An 18,584-nucleotide genomic window follows, 5' to 3' on the forward strand; every position below is an offset into this window, starting at 1 on the left:
CAATATTCAGATTTTTGTTCTAGAAATGTATGCAAATTAGCACATATTTAATTAGATAATGCCTCATTTGCATATTTAAACATACCATTTTTGAAAACTTGCAATACAAAAAATTTTTGTAATTTTTAATGTAATCAATCAGCTGGGGAAGTATGGTGATATCTATTAGTTATTTTTTTTACCCTATTCACCTGGGGTGTCTCGCCTATAAAAACTAATAGTATCTCAAAGACGCTAAAAAAAAAACAATGGATACCACTGGTTCCATTAATAATATATTTAAATATTTTGTATTTATTTAAATAAAATCTTTATTTTTTTAGGTGACTTTCCAAGTTGTACTGTACATTTATTTCCAGCCTATTTTGTTTTTCTACATTCTTATAAATGTGCACTTTAAAGAGAATAAAGAGACCACAGAATAACAATCATAAAAAAAAGATTGTTGAAAAATTTATTTAAAAAAAAAAAAAAAAAAAAAAAAGTCAGTCAGAAAAATTTGCATTAAAAGTTACTTTTCACAAGTATCACTGATCTTTTCAATCACACATCTTTTATTTCAATCATATTTTGTGGACAAAAAGAGCAAGTTACATATTTCCCACGTGCACATATAAAAGTATTTAATGCTACTTTTACATGAAAATTATAATTTTGAAGTAAACTGTCCAAAATAAAGCAATCTGACATATTTCATATTTCACAGCCAAACTCTGATAATGTGAACTCTATATTTGATTACAGAAAAATACAAAACAATTATACAGTAATAAGTTTCTTATCCAGCTCACCTTCACTTGTCATATACAAGAGCAGTGTTGAACTGAAGTGAACAGAATCAGACAGACAGCGGACTGACTGTTCAAGTAACAGTGACTGACTGGCAAGGAGCAGTAGTGCAAAACAAGGATGAAAGGATTGTTAACAAAAACCAAATGGTCAGGAAACTGCTTTCTCCTTTCACCTTTGCTAACAAATAACAACTCAGTGCAATGCTTACATAAGTTTCATTACAATAAAAATATTATGGGTGGAGGAGAAAAGGGCAACAGACATCGAACAACACAATTTTTGACTAAAGTGCCTGTTGATTTGTGGCAGTAGTTCTGCAGGCATCGGTGAAAGGAAAATAAGAAAAATGTGCACAAATGCAGATACAGTATGAAATTAGCTTATGCCTTAATAGTTATATTTGCAAAGGCTTGCAGTCTACTATGAGAATTTACTCTTAAATTGGTCAGTTGAAAATCACTGTGTAAGTGCTGATTGAAACTTTCACATCCTGTGGTGATGACTATGTTTGATTGATGCATTTGTCATCATAAAAACAATGGTTTCCCCATTATTTTGTTCTTAGAGTTACAAATTAATTATGATGATATTACTATTCAGCTTTGTGTCCTTTAAAAAAATGTTTCATAATGTACTACCAATTACAGCATCAAAGGTTCATTGGTCATTGGACGGATAAGTGTCACAGTGATAGACAGCTGATCTCATGTATTATTCTCAACTTCCTGTTTTCTTACATTTTCTTACAAAACAAAATATAAGCTCCAATTTACACATTAAACATTTATATACCCCAAAGGTTGACATGGCTTCTGAAAAAAAAAAAAAAAAACGAAGAAAGAAATCACATTGGACCATAGTAAGTATAGTCTAATGTTCAAAAGATTTTAAATGCAGCCGTAACAATAATATACATGTAGATGGCTCCACACTATTTTCATTACTTAACCTTTTTTAGACAAATCTCACTGCTATAATTAGCTTAAAACATGCTGGAGTGAACACTGCCCACTTTTAAGCACTGCAGCGGGACGTACGGACTGACCGCTGGGAGCACGGATGTATCAGAAGTTAAAATATGTGAGCGGTCAGGGAAGTGTGGAAGTCAAATGTATTTTTAACTCATAAAATTGCCCATAGATCACTGGAATGGAATACTGCATGGATTGTTACTTGGTAAAGATTATATGTAACACTGCACTTTGTGGAAAGGCTGGAAGTTCAGGGCTGTATCCTTTTCCTGTTTTGTGATGAGCAAGAGCAAAATGCAAAAAAAGAAAAAACCTAAAATAAAAGAGCTTACATCCTGTTTGAAGGCTCATATTCTGTTTTCAATATAATAGGGCACATTTGGATAGACAAAAGCTCATTTTACTTTCCAAAAGGACCCGCTTTAGCACCATCAAGGCACTTTAAGCACCATCATCAGGATTTTAATCTGGATCTGACGAGGCCAATATAATCCTATATTTACCGAAAAATATTATAATTTAATAATATTAAACATATACATATGGGAAAAGACAGATTTCCTGTTAAATCAAACTCACAACCTAACTGGCCTCGTCTTCCTGACTAGCTAGGTTGTCAGTTACCATAAGGCTTTGCATTAGACCTGTAGGAATGATGGGCTTGAAAGATCGGTTGCGGCTGTAAGCAAAGGGGAATGAGGATGACAGTCGTCCTGAGGTGCCGAAGGAGAACAGCCGGTTTGGAAGGTGTGGACGGTGATCAAACTTAGCAGCTTGCGATGCGTCTCTCTGTTCCAGCACACGCTTCAGATCCTGCACCTGATTTAGAAGTTCCATAAGCTTGGTCATGACGGCCATGGAGCCTCCGCCCAGGATGTGCACCTCAGGTATCCAGCGCAGGTAGCGCTGCATCCAGACGCGGACAGCCGGTCCATCCAGACAGGGGAGCAGGAGGCCATGATAGTCCAGAGGACGCTGTTGCCAGGACTCGTAGAACTCACGGGTGGCGGCCACAGGGGAGTCAGGAGAGCCCATCCAGCGACTGATACGCTTCACTCGTAGCATCTTTTTAAGGCTGTCTGTCTCATCCTTAAAGAAACCTTTCTTGGTTGGGGTTTTGAAGGCTGTGCTGGGTAAGGATAACTGTCTTTGGTGCTATACATTTTAAAATAAAAACAATTTAAATATTAGTAAGCAAACAATTTATGCACAGAACAGACTCAACTATTATATTATTCAGTAAGAACAAAAATCAGGCAAACAAAATAAGCCAAAGACACAAAAAAGTGATCTTTTTATGTGTTCACATGCTTGTTTTTTTTTTTTTTTCATGGATAAATCATTTATAATAAACACTGCAACAATCCATAAACAAAAAGAATCGTCAATTTTGATTTCATGGTGACTTTAATAACTATTCATATAAAATAAATAATTCCATGGCTTAGATGTTTTAGTGGCATCATTTGATCTAAATTCATAGTTTCTTGCTAATCTTATCTATTGTTTTTATATATATATATATATATATATATATATATATATATATATATATATATATATATATATATATATATATATTTCAGTATTTAAATATAGTTTTTACATTTTTTAAATATTTTACATTTTAAAATACAAGTCTGTACATAATTCAGATTATACAGTGAAATTGATATGGAAGTAAATTAATGCCAAATGTTTTTGAAAGAAAAGCTTGTTGAATTGCACTAATTGAAAAAAAATATGCATTACATCAAAGGATTAGTCCACTTTTAAATAAACTTTTCCTAATAATTTACTCATCCCCATGTCATCCAAGATGTTCATGTCTTTCTTTCTTTAGTCGAAAAGAAAATCAATATTTTTTGATGAAAACATTCCAGGATTATACTCCTTATAGTGGACTTCAATGGACTCCAGATGGTTGAAGGTCAAAATCACAGTTTCAGTGCAGCTTCAAAGGGCTTTAAACAATACCAGACGAGGAATACAGTTTTTTTTTTTTTATTGTTTTCTTTTTTTTTCGAAAATGATCTGGTATCGTTTAAAGCCCTTTGAAGCTGCACTGAAACTGTAATTTTGACCTTCAACTGTCTGGAGGCCATTGAAGTCCACTATAAGGAGAATAATCCTGGAATGTTTTCATCAAAACCTTAATTTATTTTCGACTGAACATCTTGGATGACATGGGGGTGAGTAAATTATCAGGAAAAGTTTATTTGAAAGTGGACTAATCCTTTAACTGTGCTTGCATTTTGATGCATTGTATTTTGAAGGCTTGCATTTTTATGGGCTGAAATTCAACATGGTTGTATATTTAAGCTGTGAATATTTCAATTCAAAATATTTCACGTACATATTTTCATTATTAAAAATTCAATAATTTATATTCACCTTTCAGATTTCACTTCCAAAATATTTATTGTGTTTAAAAATACAACCTATAAAATTCAACTAGCAATTTTCTGTCCATTTTATTTCGCTTTACAAATTCACTTCCACAAATTCAGTGGTTCAAATTCAAATTTTACTCCTTCCAGAACAGTAAAAAATAAACGTGTGAGAGCGCATTATAGGCTATATAAAATGTTATAGCTAGATATGGCAGCAGATGAGTATCTCTTCAGCAAGCCAAAGAGCAAACTGCTGCAAACAAAATTGAAAGTAACACAAAATCATCTTCGTTAAAAGTAGTGAGACTAATCTTACCATTGCTGATGGCGCTCTCTCTCCTATTGTGGTTTTTGATCTTGAAATTAGCTGATGATAAATAAAATGCAGCTGATATCTGTTGCTTTTGTTGATGTGAACGCCGTTAAAATTGCATATAGAGCGGGAATTGAAGATCGGATTTAATTTTTTTTTTTTTTTGCGGCAACACATTTATGTGTCCAAGTTATGTGGAACCATTTTAACAAATCAGATGGCTATCCAATCAGTAAAAACACATGAAATGATCAGTTATAAACAGGCCCTAAGATGGGTAATAGATAGTAAAGCATTTCATACTCTCACCTTGGGCTTGTGAGTTTTGCGTGCAGTCTTCTCATGTTTCACCTTCTCTGAATACAGTGGGTTAAAGAAGAAATTCTGGGCCTTGCTGTCAAACTGCACAGACCAGTCCCACACTGTAGGGCAGCTCAATGGGCCACTTTGTGCAAGTGGTGACTCGGCCTGCCAAGACAATCAAGCACAGGCAGTCAGCAGGAGGCGTGCCGACTGTGTCAGGGAGGCAATGGCCACTAACTCCTGAGTATATGTAGACTAATGACATTACAGAGGGCTGACTGTTTTCTTTTTAGCCACTGTACTTCGAAGCAGAATGGTGAATGCAATACTCAAAATGGAAAATAGTGTAGCAAACTGACTCTAAGCTGCAATCACAACATCAAAATAACATCAATCTCAACAAAAATAGTTATTAAAAAACATAAAATACATAAGTTCTACCTTCATAACACTTTCTCTGTGATGGGCAGAGTTGAACAGAAAGGTGCTGAAGATTGGCACGTGAACACTGTCGGACAGCACAGTCAGGTAAGTCTCGGAGAACTGGAAAGCCGGGCTGTGCTGCTGAACAAGCTGCCACACGCATTCCAGGAACAAGAGGAAGACCGGAGAATGGCACTAGGCATTGAGAAACAGGAATCAAATTTTTAAAAAAAATGAGGATGAGAACATATCATCAATCATTCATAATTAAATGAACAACTGATGACTGCAAATTAAATTCTAGTAGGGAGATCTCATTCTGAAGGGATTTATTTAGCAATTCATATTTTTCATATGACGTCACATCCTTATCCACCTTATTTTGCAGTGCGGAAGTGAATTTTTTTTTTTTTTATGTGTGAGAATTCCATTCATAGGCCTTGTAGTTATTTACTACAACAATAACAAAGTGCTGTAAACTGTAAAACTATCGGCGCTATAAACCGATGTCCTTATGATTATTATAATGAAATTAAAAGCACAATATGTAATTTTTGCCGCTAGTGGCGCTTATTCAAAACAAAGGCGTAGCTTGACGACACTGTAAATGTACGTAGAATTATGGGTGTTGTTGTCTTCACCTCCACAGCTGATGGAAAGGAATCCGATGGACTCGGGCAGAAATCATGTTTATGGATGAGCTAATGTATTCAAGTTTTACTAATGTTACAGTGGTATGAAGCAGGACAGCTTGAGAGCCGTGGGAGTGGGACAAGGCCACTGGAGCGAATACTAAATATATTATGGACACCTGCGATGCACACTGGTCTCAAGTTCAGTGGAGCTTTATGCTTTTGCTGCAGTCGGCCACTTCTGCTCTTTTCGTTGCGTATGTGGGGTAACGCAATGCTGTTTTACATGGTAAAAACAATCATAATAAATACATTTGAGTGTCTTTAAAGTTAAGTTATAACGTTAAGGCATGTACACACTGGGACAAATATCGCACACGTTTATCGCCAGCGTTTTTCAAGACGTTTTTTTGTGTTCATTCCCAAGCGATTTTCATTGGCGATGCGCAGAGTGAATGTGCAAATTCACTCCCTGACAGTATGTGGCGCTTGTGCTTAATGGTAGTGCAAATAAACATATTTATGAGGAACTTTGCTGCCGTATCATGGCTGCAGCAGGCGCAATGATATTACGCAGCGTCTCTCACAAACGTCTCCATGGTTGCAAGGCACGTTCCCTGTGCAAGCAGGGGCTCACGGGCGCTGCGTAATATCATTGCGCCTGCTGCAGCCATGGAACGTCAGCAAAGTTCCTTGATTATTACGCCTGAATGAGAGTATAGTTCCTAGCCATATCAGCCTAGAAAATCACAACTTTTTATTTTCCGTCGGTCTTAGTACACGATTTAACTACAGAAGAGTCAAGTTTTAAATAGGAAAAATATCAAAACTCTTTGGTCATTTTTAAGCGCGATGCTAACGGTCTAATCAGATTCAATGAACTATGCTAAGCTAGTGGTACCGCCAGAACCGGAGATCGGCTGAATGGATTCGAAAACGGTAAAACTCAACTGTTTAACTTTAGGGGAGTTGGAAAATGAGCCTATTTTCAAAAAAAGTGGAGTGTTCCTTTAAACGTTGTTGGAAACATTTGGGTTAATGTAAGTACACAAGTCAACAATATATATAACAATGTTCTAGTGGTTTTTGGATAATTTAATCTAAAAATCTTACGTATTGTGCCTTTAAAATAATATGATAACAATTAAAAGTTTGCAATATAAAGCTGTATAACAGGCTGTTTTTGTACAGCTAAAATAACTGGAAGCAAATGACACCAGAAGCCAGACACAATCAAATTACAAATGCCCGTGCCTGCTCTTTTTATGTGAAAAAATAAGCTGAATAGGAATGGCCACCCTGAGGGCAAAACAGGGCTTTCCTCCATTGCCTGCCAGCTATTTTTACCAGCTTTGTAATAAGTACTAATGTAGTAAGACAGTGATATTATAATGCATACTAAGTACAGGCAAGCGAATGAACCCAGAATATAAATGCAACGCACAGTTTTTATGCGTATTCCCATAGAAAACCATTATAAAGAAAATTCTTAGACTTTTAATGTGTTGCATTCATATTCTGAGTTCATATGCTCTCTGTATATATTATGCATCATCAATAAGGTACATACTGAATTTGGTCTTTTAATATTACTGTTTTAGTACATTAAGGTACTATAAATGTTTTTTCACATTAAGCTCTTAGAATGTCCAGCAATTTTTAGTGATTGAAATACTGTGGCGGGTGCTTTATATGGATCGCAAAACTTGCATTTTGTTCACATATCTTGTTTTTCTTCTTTTGATAGGTGATCTAAAAATCTGTGGCTTGAAACAGATGGGAAATTTACAGGCCTGTGCTGCAGCTGTATAGATCTTTTGCTCTCCAGGTCTCTGAGTCTGCACCAGTAACATGACTGAAAACTATGAATAGTGACTGGTTGACTGTATATTATCCTGTTTATCACATGAATACTTAGTAAACCATAAAATAAATGGGCATTGACTTTAGGTGATTTTTTTATATGAGAAGAAAAAGTCTGCAGAGTGGAACAAAAAAACATGATACTAGTGCAGGAGATTGGTTGAAGTGACAAATGTATAATTCATCGTTCTGCAGCAAAAAAAACCTCAGATGTTATGAATAATGAAAATATGAAAATATAAAACAGTAACTTTCCACTAAGCCTATGAAGAAACAACAGACAAGAATGAGCATGCAATAATTACCTCCTTGTCTTTCTGATGGAGGTGATTACATCGATCCAGGAAGGCATGGCAACCAGCCACCCACTCCTTCTGCACCAGACTCTGGAAACCCATAAGTGTTCTGTAATAAGGGTCCAGCATTATCTGAGCCAGACTGGAGATCACACAGCACAGATCTGTTCCCTCTTCCTCTGCAATCAATCAATAACAACATAAAACATCAGGGGATGCAATCTCAAAGTCAAAGATAGATCCATCGAGGTTTAAAAGTACTTTATTTTTAAAGGTGAGGTACTGCAGTTCTCTCAGACACTTCAACCAACTCTGAACAAACAGGTGGTCCCATCCCTGACATGCCAGATTGTTCAAACAATCAAAACAATGTTTTAAAATCACAATATAAGACAATATAGTTGAAACACACTTGACTTACCTGTTATAAGGACATTTGTGTTGTCTTTATCAATACATTCAACCACCTCTACTGCTTTTTGGAGACATTGTCTGTTGAGGACATTAAATACACTTTGTTAATAGTTTCATAGTCTAATAAGTAAATCACACAATTTAGGATTTTTTTTTTGTGTAACCTGACCTAATAATGTCTAGCCATCCTGAGCTTTCAACGGAAGAGAACCATTTCATATCCGACATCCAAAAATCAGTTGAATTATCTAAGAGACAAATAATAATAAAGTGAGTTACACAAAATGACTGCAAACAAAATACCCATCCTTTCATTTAATATTTGAGGATTTTTTCACCTTTTCTTGTGAAAGAGAGTTCAGTATATTCTGTGACTCACCGATAAGAAAGAATTGTTTGAACTTGTTATATGACTGCTGGATGTCAAGGATTGTAGGAAGGGATTCTGAGAGGTCCTCTGTTTTTACAGAGTAAAGGTAATTATGTGCGACTGCATTTAACATTCTGCAACAGAAGAAAAAAAAAAAACAGAATTTGTCAATGTGAGGGTTCCACTGACAGTCAAAATAAGATAATACTACATTTTTATTTTTTGTTCGCTGTGGTGGACACCATGTTACATGACCATTTTATCTGCGGTGGACACCATTTTACATGACCAAAAAAAAAAAAAAAAAAAGGTTACACTGGTTCATGCTGATGAGCACTACTAGATAAGGCATGTTGTTCTTTGATAAAGAACAGTGCCCTTGAATGTCAGCACCTAAACACACAGAAACTCAGGGCACAAAAAACCATGAGGATATCACAGCAGTTTGGCTGATTTCAGAGGATAAATAAGAATCAAAAACTGTAATCCATTACGTGTCCAAGTGTTTTTGGAAATCCCCATCTTCTTGTGTCATAAGCGGGAAAGACGCTTTGAAGAGAGCACAACCACTGTGATGAGACCAACACCAGATCTAAAGAGGAAAATAACAGGCATCCGACTTCAGTTACATTCAACTATACAAAATTATGTAAATGTTTATATCCTGTTAAGTTAAAATCCTTAACTCACTGGCAATCCTTTCCCTTGATAGCTGAATAAATCCTCTAGTGCTGTTGGGATGATGAAGTACTTCGGTAACCTAGAGACAACGTCAGAGCAGTGTTTTTGGTGGATACATCTATTTCATATTAACATTTTCAATGCGTGACATGCTATAGATAACTGAAAACTATTTTGCTAATTCTTTTATAATTATAATAGATGCATTACCCTATATTAATTGAGAGAATACATTTGTTGTTTTGAAAATGAACATATATTCACTGCAGGACTATTTAACTGCAAAAAACAGATTAAAATAAGTTCCATAATCTAAAACCATTTACAGCAGTTTTGAACTACCCAAATATAAACGGTGTCGGATTGATCTTACAAAAATCTAGGTCAGTAGTACATAAAGACTATAATAGACTAGAGATTATATCATTACCTTGTAATAAAAACAGTAGTAACACAATATCAGCAGACACTTTATAGCCACCAACAACAACAGCATGAAGTACCTTTGAGAGAGTTCAAAGTTCTCATTTTCTGTGACCAATCTACATTTCGCTCTGGTCCGTTTCATTTCCTGTGTCCAGTCCTCTGGTGAGTCAAACATTATTGTCTCATGTTTCCTCTGTATTTCTGCAAATAAAGTCTGCACTTTACAAAAAAAGTCTTATTTGTTAAATTAATGTATTAACTAACATGAACTATGAACAATGAGCAATACATTAATTACTGTATTTATTAATCTTTGTTAATGTTAGTTTATAAAAATACAGTCGTTCATTGTTTGTTCATGTTAGTTCACAGTGCATTAAGTAATGTTAACAAATACAACATTTGATTTTAATAATGTTTTAGTAAATGTTGAAATTAACATTGACTAAGATTAATAAATGCTGTAGAAGAAGTAACTTTGCTTGCTAGCTAGCTGACAAAAGAGCTTTGTGGAAATGATTCTAAGAAGCTTGAGTTAGAAATTAATAATGCCATTGTTTTCCATCAAATTACTGCAAATTAAATATCAGGTCATTTTTTTTGTAATTTAATTAAAAAAAATTCCTGGTACATATAAATCCTTGTTGAGCACTCTAAAACAACTTTTTTACTGTAATCTTGTCATTAAACAGATGAATATTATGTTGTACTGTCATTTCATTATATTAAGATAATATATTTAAAGCTGCAGTCCGTAAGTTTTGCCTCTTTGTCGCCATCTCTGTTTGAAACTCTGTTTGTAGGTTACTGTACTTCGGAATCACAGATTCTACGTCTTGGAAGTATGACTAAAATAAGAATTTTAAATGGAAAATGTCATCTGTAAGTAACAAATCTGCCACTTTTGTTCTGACCAACTGAGAAAAAAGCATTACAATAAATTGCACTGCCAATGGTGATTAAATCTAACGATCGCTTAGCTCATACCACATCAAACCATGCAAATTATTATTATTGTTATACTTTGTTCTCAAATTGTTAATGTTAACAACATCAGCAGTGCGTGACTACGTGTTTTTAGTGTGTATTAGCGTTACCTGTAGATTTCCATTTCTATACAGCCTAATTTCTAAAGTTAATTTGTCATAAAATACAATCCCACATCAAAATGATAAGTTTAATTATTGCAGCTGCTGTGAGAAAAGGCTATAAATTATCTACCTGCAGCATCCTCACATACCATATAGCCTACTAGCTGGGACTCAAAACAGACGTAACGTAATGATGCAAAGACGAATGGCTGCGTACTCGAATTTCCCGCGGAAACCCGCCAGTACCACTCGGATTAGAACACATTATTACAAGCTTACTGTTGTGAATTGGGCTAAGGTAAGGAGATAGTTTTGAACACTGGCTGGTTATGTACCTGCTCAAAAATTGATTTGATCATTTTTAACCCAAAAAAAGTTACTGACTGCAGCTTTAAGTGATAAAACGGCTGTTGAAGAGAATAATAACAGGATGAGGCTGCAGCAACTATAAAAAGATAGTTTAAAAAATATTTAAGCATATTTATAAAACAGAATCCAGAAAGATAATCTGGAACATATAAAGTCTATAAAGAGAGTCTGGCTGTTGTTCTTGCAACCATCTGTTGAATTCCAGTTGCATAGACTATGATCAGAATTTAGCAGCTGGTGCTAGACATCCAGTGCTGCATGTACGTCTGCATTTCAGGCGTGTGCAAAGTTCATGTTCTGCATAAGTGTGACTTCATGAACTTCTCATGGTGATGTTTTCCCTCATGTTGCATTAGTGGTTACATGTGCTTAGTGGATTATCCGATTATTGATACTCAGACAACAGCTGTATTTAACCAACAAGTGAAAATATGGAATGTAGCCAAAGTAACACAAGGAAAGCCTCTAACATGAGCTAAAATCCGTACCTGGGCTTGGTGTCCCAGCAAAGGAAAAAGCAAAGACGCACTTCAGAGATTTCTCCTCCAAACAATGGTGAGCAATACCCTGAAAGATCTGACAAAACAAACAAACAAATGCACAAGGAGATGTGAAACTCTTTCTAAAATGCATACATTTTAGTCCTCATGTTAAACAAATTACCTTTTTGGTGTCTTCCTCCTTTGTGAATGTAAGACAGAACTGAAAGACACGTAGATCTTTACAGTGAATGATCATTTTGGATGGGTATTTGTTCTTCACGAAGCTTCCTGTTATCAGTTTCTTTTTTTCATCATAAACTTTAAAAGAAATGAAATGTTTCTCAGAGCTCAATTCAAACCAAAAACAGATCTATAATCATTTATGATAAAAAGTAAAAACGATTATTACCACCATAGATGTGATCCACACACATTAATGGAATGTCATTTTCTCCATAGAGTTTGTTCTTAAAGGTCTTGGACTGAAACAAACGTAAGTGACACAATAGCCTCTTATTGTACTTTCACAAAGCAGACAATAGTACCAAAGTAAACAAGGCTTGCAAAAGACAGTAATTAACAAATGCTCAGTCAGCTGTGAAAGGTGCATTTTTATATAGCACACTGTAGCTAACAGGAAAGGCTGACGTTGTTGCCTTGTTCAGTGTGCTGTATCAAACGTTCACACAATATTTTATTTGTGAAATCAAGAGTGAAACACTCTTTCCTTCTTGTTTAGCCACCTCCAAATATACGTCTGAAATTAGCCGATGAAACCTCTTGATACCAACCAACACTAACATCTGACCAGCAGCATTGTTTTGCAGCTTTTTAAGATTACTGATTAGATTATTTACGTATTCATACACCAGTCTTAGTCAACATGTAAAAAAGCACAAAAAAAACTAACCAAAAACAAAAATACCTGGCACTTTATGAATACCTGACCATTTGAGCCTGCTGTAAGTCACTGGTTTCCCACCAGAATTTCACTGCCAGTGAGTCAGACACTCAAGTTCCTGAAATGGCAGCTAAAGCGAGAGTACTCACAACACAGTTCCTCATGCAAGGTCCCCCAGTTTGGCAAACAATGTTTCACAAAGTTAGATTGCATTCACACTTTTTCTATTTGCTCATTTAGCAGGCGCTTTTATTCAAACCTGACTTACAAATGAGGAAAAAGTATGTATCGTACAGGAGCACACAATATTAGCAGATCTGCAGAGCTTAATTTATTTAGGCTTTTTGGAATTTTTTTAAAGTAACAAAGTCTTACTTTACACTGTGATTTACCCAATCTCTCTGAAACTGTTTTGGAATAGTATTACAGCTGCCAATTTAATGCATTCATTTAGCACAATTATAACTAAAAATAATAAAGACTTATAAAAAAAATATTAACACATTTAGTCATGCCCTCTGCAACTACAGGCAATGCACCTCGCCAAATCTGCATAGATTTTAAATAAAAATGTTTAATTGATCATATTTATCATTAAGATTACAATTAAATAAGCATCTAGATCACATGTTATCTTCTCTTCAAACCTCACTGTGTACAAGAATGCTGCAGTCTACACACAGGAAGTACATAATGTCTTTAAAAAAGCACTGTGGTTCTGTAGTCGGTAAGCCAGAATTAGAAATTATACATTGTTCCTTAGGTGATAGCATTCTGCTATTCACTCAGTAGATGTGACCATTTTGTTTTCTGAATACAGTGTTGATATGTTGATTGAACAGGAAAACTCTCACGGCAATTAGTTACTATTTTACGTTGTGGTGAGTTTGCATTTGTACATTTTCATATGAGTTGTTTAGACCACACAGAGGATTTTTTTTTTTTTTTTAAATCTTACTTTTTCATACAAATCAAATTGTATATGAAATTACCATGTTACCATAAAATAGTTCCACTTTCTCATGAAATAGGGTCAGAACAGTAGGGTTTGAATGATTTTACGTGTCCTCACCGTCTCTTCCTGTTTCGGCTCATCACTAAGGAATGTAACACGAAAATTGGTGCAGAACAATGTGCCAAAGATGCCACGCTGGGAGAGGTCATCTTGAGTGTATTTGAGAATGGGGTTGGCACTACAGAACACCACTTCACCTAAGAAGCAACAGATTAGCAAAGTCATGTCAGTTAAGCCTTGTTCAGACAGTCAGCCCAAATCTGATTTTTCATATCCAGTGATGAGGTGTGGAATAAAGCCGTTCATTCCAGTCTCCGTTTCTGTTGCTGCTTCATTAGTAGTGCAGCGATACAGCTTCACATTGTCATATTCTAAGACACAACATCGCAAACCCCTCCATGTTGTTTTTGACAGTCCTTCCAATGCAACATCATTGCCATGGAAACCAACACAGATATTCCACGAAATGAAAAAGTTGCAATACACAGTGTGGACAATCAATCATTTAGATCTGATTCTAATCGTATACACAAATAATCGGTTTGGACAGCCAGTGTGTACAAACAAGACTTTAACACAGTATCACAATGTCAGACATAAACACAATGCCAATAACAGAGGCTGATAGTATAAGTTTGTTTTGTGATGTGCAGAGCTTTGAAGAAATGCTGTCAGTGTTTTAGTATATTATCCACTTTTCTGTATCTGCAAAACATTAAATGAGCTCTCTAGAAGTTACAGTCTGAATTAAAGAGCAATTATAAGTCTGAATTGAAATTTACACCCAACCTGTGTACCACTAACACAAAAAGAATTTTAGATTAACTGACAATAATAACAAGAAAAACCTGAGATAGCAGAACATTGTGTGAGGGATTTCATATTTACCTGGTAGCAAATCAGGATGTTTCTCTTTCTTTGGCAGGTCTTTCTCCAATTTTATTTCCTAGAGAAGACAGAAGCAATAAAATTGTATATATAAACTGTACACTTGATTGATTATCTAATAAAATATCTTACTAAATGGCATTTTCACAAGTACTATATTGCAAAATAATGCCAAATACATCATGTCACATTTCACACAGTGCCAGATGCTAAGTAAGTGAATATTTGAAATCTAGATGCCTCCACAGGACATCTGCTCTGTAATGAAAATCAAACTGCTGCATAGCATAGGTATAAGAATACAAGTAGTATGAGAAACCTACACTGTCATGATATCTTACATTAAAGGGATAGTTCACCAAAAAATGAAGATTCTGTCATCATTTACTCTCCCTCACATTGTTTCAAACCTGTAAGGCCTCTTTTATTATATTTATAACACAAAAGAAGATATTTTAAAGAATGCTGGTAACCAGTTTTGGTGACCATTGACTTGGGGGGGACACTGTGACATTTCTCAAAATAAAATCAGAAATCAGGTTTGGAATGACATGAGGGTGAGTAAATTATGCATTTTCATTTTTGGGTAAACCATCCCTTTAACATTATGACTTCCGGGCGCAGGTACAGGACCCCGACATGGAGAAGGGCTCGTTTCAAAAAGAGCTTTGTACCATCTGCAATTTCAATTCTTAACAGGCTACAAAGCTGAACATCTACCTTTTTGTGCTTTTGTGTTGTTGTTTTTGTGTACATATGTTTTTTTTTTTTTTTGTATGCCAGTTACGTGTACTGTATGACTGTCTGTGAAACAAAAAAAAAAACAAATTTCCCGTTAAGGGACAATAAAAGCTATCTATCTATCTATCTATCTATCTATCTATCTATCTATCTATCTATCTATCTATCTATCTATCTATCTATCTATCTATCTATCTATCTATCTATATCTATCTATCTATCTATCTATCTATCTATCTATCTATCTATGAGTAATGTAACCTAATATAATGAGAACGGAGTCAAAATTGAACAACATCAGCACTGTTTTAGCAACATCAGCACACTATAATAATTTTGTCTCTGGTACCATGAATTTTAGCAGCAGCCTTGTGATATATCTGCAACTTTAAAATTTAAATTAGGTAAATTACTTTGTTATTGGCTAGAACATATAAAAGTGGCAGTTGAAAACTGCAAAATCAATAATTTAATGCCAATGTGTGAAAATTATACAAGTTCAGTCAAAACAAACAGGATAGGCTAAATAAAGAAAAGGAAGCCATCAAACATCCTGGCTATCATGAGGCCAGCTGAAAAAATCTGCTTAAAACTTCACAAACAGCCCCAAGCATCTTGGACACTCCTTTCCCTAATGACTTCCTCAGGGTAAAAAAAAAAAAAAAAAATCTCTTAAAATTTGCTTTTGAAACTTGAGACGTTAAATACACATGTTCTTGCCATTTATGTAAATGTTATGGATCACAGTAGGCCTTCATTAATATCCAGCCAACAAAAATGGGGAGAGCGCTGTGAGATCTGACCATGCCCCAGTTTCTGATCTTCAGAAAGAGAATTAGTTGAACTCTTCAGTCTTATCTTTACATAAGACCAGGAGCTATATGTATAAAGCTGCTCGGAGCAAAATTTGAAGAGTGTCAAAATTCTAAGAATGACGTAATTTTAGTCTTATTCCTAGATTTAAGAATAAGTGTGCTTCATAAAGGTTCCTATATGTTAAGACTAGGTCTCAGCTCCTAAATTATTATTAAGAGTGCTGGAGAGGTATCCTAACCTTGTTAGAAGTAACAAGATGCCAGCAGAGATGAGGAGACCACACACTTTCCAAAAAAGATATAATGTATTGGAGTTATATGATGACAGGGAGTTGATAAAACGATACAAGCTTGATCGTCAACAGTGTTGGGGGTAACACATTACAAGTAATTTGAGTTACGTAATTAGATTACTTATTTCAAGTAACTAGTAATGCATTACTTATAAATTTACAACAAAATATCTAATTTAATGAGCATGTTACTTTGTTTTCCCACTTATTGACCAACAGCTCTCCCATCCCCATGTTAAGAGAAATAAAGTGCAGAGGTGTTGTGTGCGCTGTGTAAACATGACGGTTATTGTAGTTCTAGACTAAATGTGAACACTGACTCATCTCACTTGAACAAAAACAGAGTATTACTCAAAATGAATAAAAACAGTGAAATGCAATCTTTGGATATTGCAAAAACCTGCAATAATTAAATATATTAAATTAAACAATATACTTTATGTATTCAGTCTCACTTTATTAACCAATGTCTTTGCTGCTGACCTTGTATGATCCAATTCAGCCATACTAATAAGCAAAAATTACTTTAGATAAACATTACATGTGTGATCAGTCTGAAGCTTATTCGTTTCACTTTTGGTGCGAAAGGGCCTTTACATTTTGCCAAAAATAGAACTTTTTATTGTTATTAAAAACAAACAAACAAGCCCAGCCCAGGTGAGATTAAATAACACAAAAGTAATATAACGCATTACTTGTTGTAAAAGGTAACTAAGTAATGCAATCAATTACTTTTTTTAGGGAGTAAATTGTAATGCATTACTTTTAAAAGTAACTTTCCCAACACTGATCTTCAATGTATTATTTTTGCAACTGACCTAGTAAGAAATTTAATAACTTCTCCCTCTCTACAAATCAATGCTTTAACTGGAAATAAAAGTAATAATGACATTTTGTAATGCAGCAGTGCACCATCAATGACTTGGGCTTATCAGTCCACAGTAAGCACCATCGTAAATAGGACTATTGTAGCACTAACCACATTTTATTTATTTTTTTTCAACAAAACACTTGGTTAAGGTATTTATCTGACAAAATTGTTTGGCAAAAAAGGTAAACTACAGCTACAGGTTTTATTTTACTATTCAAAAAATACAATTATTTTAATAAAATGAAATTTAACAGTGGCTGAAACTGTCATTCTACCTTAAGTGACAACATTTACATTTTGCAGATGCTTTTTATCCAAAGTGACTTGCACTGCATTCAAAGTACAAATTCAATCAGTTCAGGTATTCCCTAGGATATGAACCCATGACCTTGGTGTTGCAAGCACCGCACTGTACAGTTTGAGCTACACAAAATGAACAATCTTCTCATTTTGTACTCCAAAGAACAGGTTTTATTTTTTATTTATAATTATTTTTAATTATATTATTTTTTATATTTTATTTATTATTAAAAAATAAATAATTCAAATACCTGGATTACAACCTCCAAGCAGACTGAACTGACTTTTTTTTTTATTTATTTTTTTTACTTTCCACAGAAGTGTCCACAGAACTGAATTTTAGTCGTCAGTGCGAAGTTAGTAAACTTAAAGATGTTAACTGAATAATTTTTTTTTTTTTTATGCATTTTTCCATGTGAACGAAACGCACACAAAACTCAGATTTCCCTGTTAGTCTCTAAACTTGTAACAAGTCAACAGTGTCAACTTCAGAATGGCACACTAACCTCGCCCAGTGCACGACTGTCCGCTGTTTCAACTCGGTTTAGTCAAAAACAGTGTCTCTGGGTTGTTTTGAAAACGGCGTTTGTGTAATACTGCTTGAAAGCTTTCGCTTACCTCGGGTGTAACATAAGACACAAATGACGGTTTTGAAGACTTCGCTCCTCCGCTCCCCAAACTCAACATTTTGCCTGTCCCAGTATCCCGCTTCCCGAGCAGTCAGGTGGAAATCCGGGAGAGTGCGAACACAACTTTCCTCTCTCTCCACCTCTCCTTTCTCAAGCGCATTTCCTTTGGCTGAAGGAAAAACCAGCTCTGACAGCAAACCGCGCCCATTCGGCGTCATTGGCTCTTTATGGACAAACGGTCCATTTTCTGCTCTGGTCAAGAGAAAGACGCTTACTGCTCATTGGTTGATGCGGCTGTCAATCATATGCGCT

General features: G+C 35.1%; 1 protein-coding gene across 2 annotated transcripts; it reads right to left on the reverse strand.

Annotated features, from left to right (window-relative positions):
- Window positions 1-448: 448 nt before the first annotated feature.
- mtmr12 (myotubularin related protein 12) lies at window positions 449-18,461 on the reverse strand. Of its 2 annotated transcripts, XM_067407192.1 has the most exons (17): window positions 18,262-18,461; window positions 14,624-14,681; window positions 13,793-13,932; window positions 12,229-12,301; window positions 12,001-12,137; window positions 11,826-11,913; window positions 9,955-10,078; window positions 9,461-9,530; window positions 9,265-9,362; window positions 8,780-8,904; window positions 8,570-8,648; window positions 8,408-8,478; window positions 7,996-8,165; window positions 5,214-5,390; window positions 4,779-4,937; window positions 4,473-4,523; window positions 449-2,918 (listed from the first exon to the last, which is right to left on the reverse strand). In XM_067407192.1, exons 1-17 carry the CDS (start codon window positions 18,328-18,330, stop codon window positions 2,346-2,348), a joined length of 2,262 nt encoding a protein of 753 aa, XP_067263293.1. In that variant the 5' UTR covers window positions 18,331-18,461; the 3' UTR covers window positions 449-2,345. The 2 variants fall into 2 exon arrangements, with proteins under 2 accessions (XP_067263293.1, XP_067263294.1); XM_067407193.1 differs by lacking the exon at window positions 4,473-4,523 and having other exon boundaries at window positions 18,262-18,459.
- Between the last annotated feature and the right edge of the window lie 123 nt (window positions 18,462-18,584).

This window comes from Chanodichthys erythropterus, chromosome 13 (genome assembly GCF_024489055.1).
Source record: "Chanodichthys erythropterus isolate Z2021 chromosome 13, ASM2448905v1, whole genome shotgun sequence".
NCBI lineage: Eukaryota > Metazoa > Chordata > Actinopteri > Cypriniformes > Xenocyprididae > Chanodichthys > Chanodichthys erythropterus.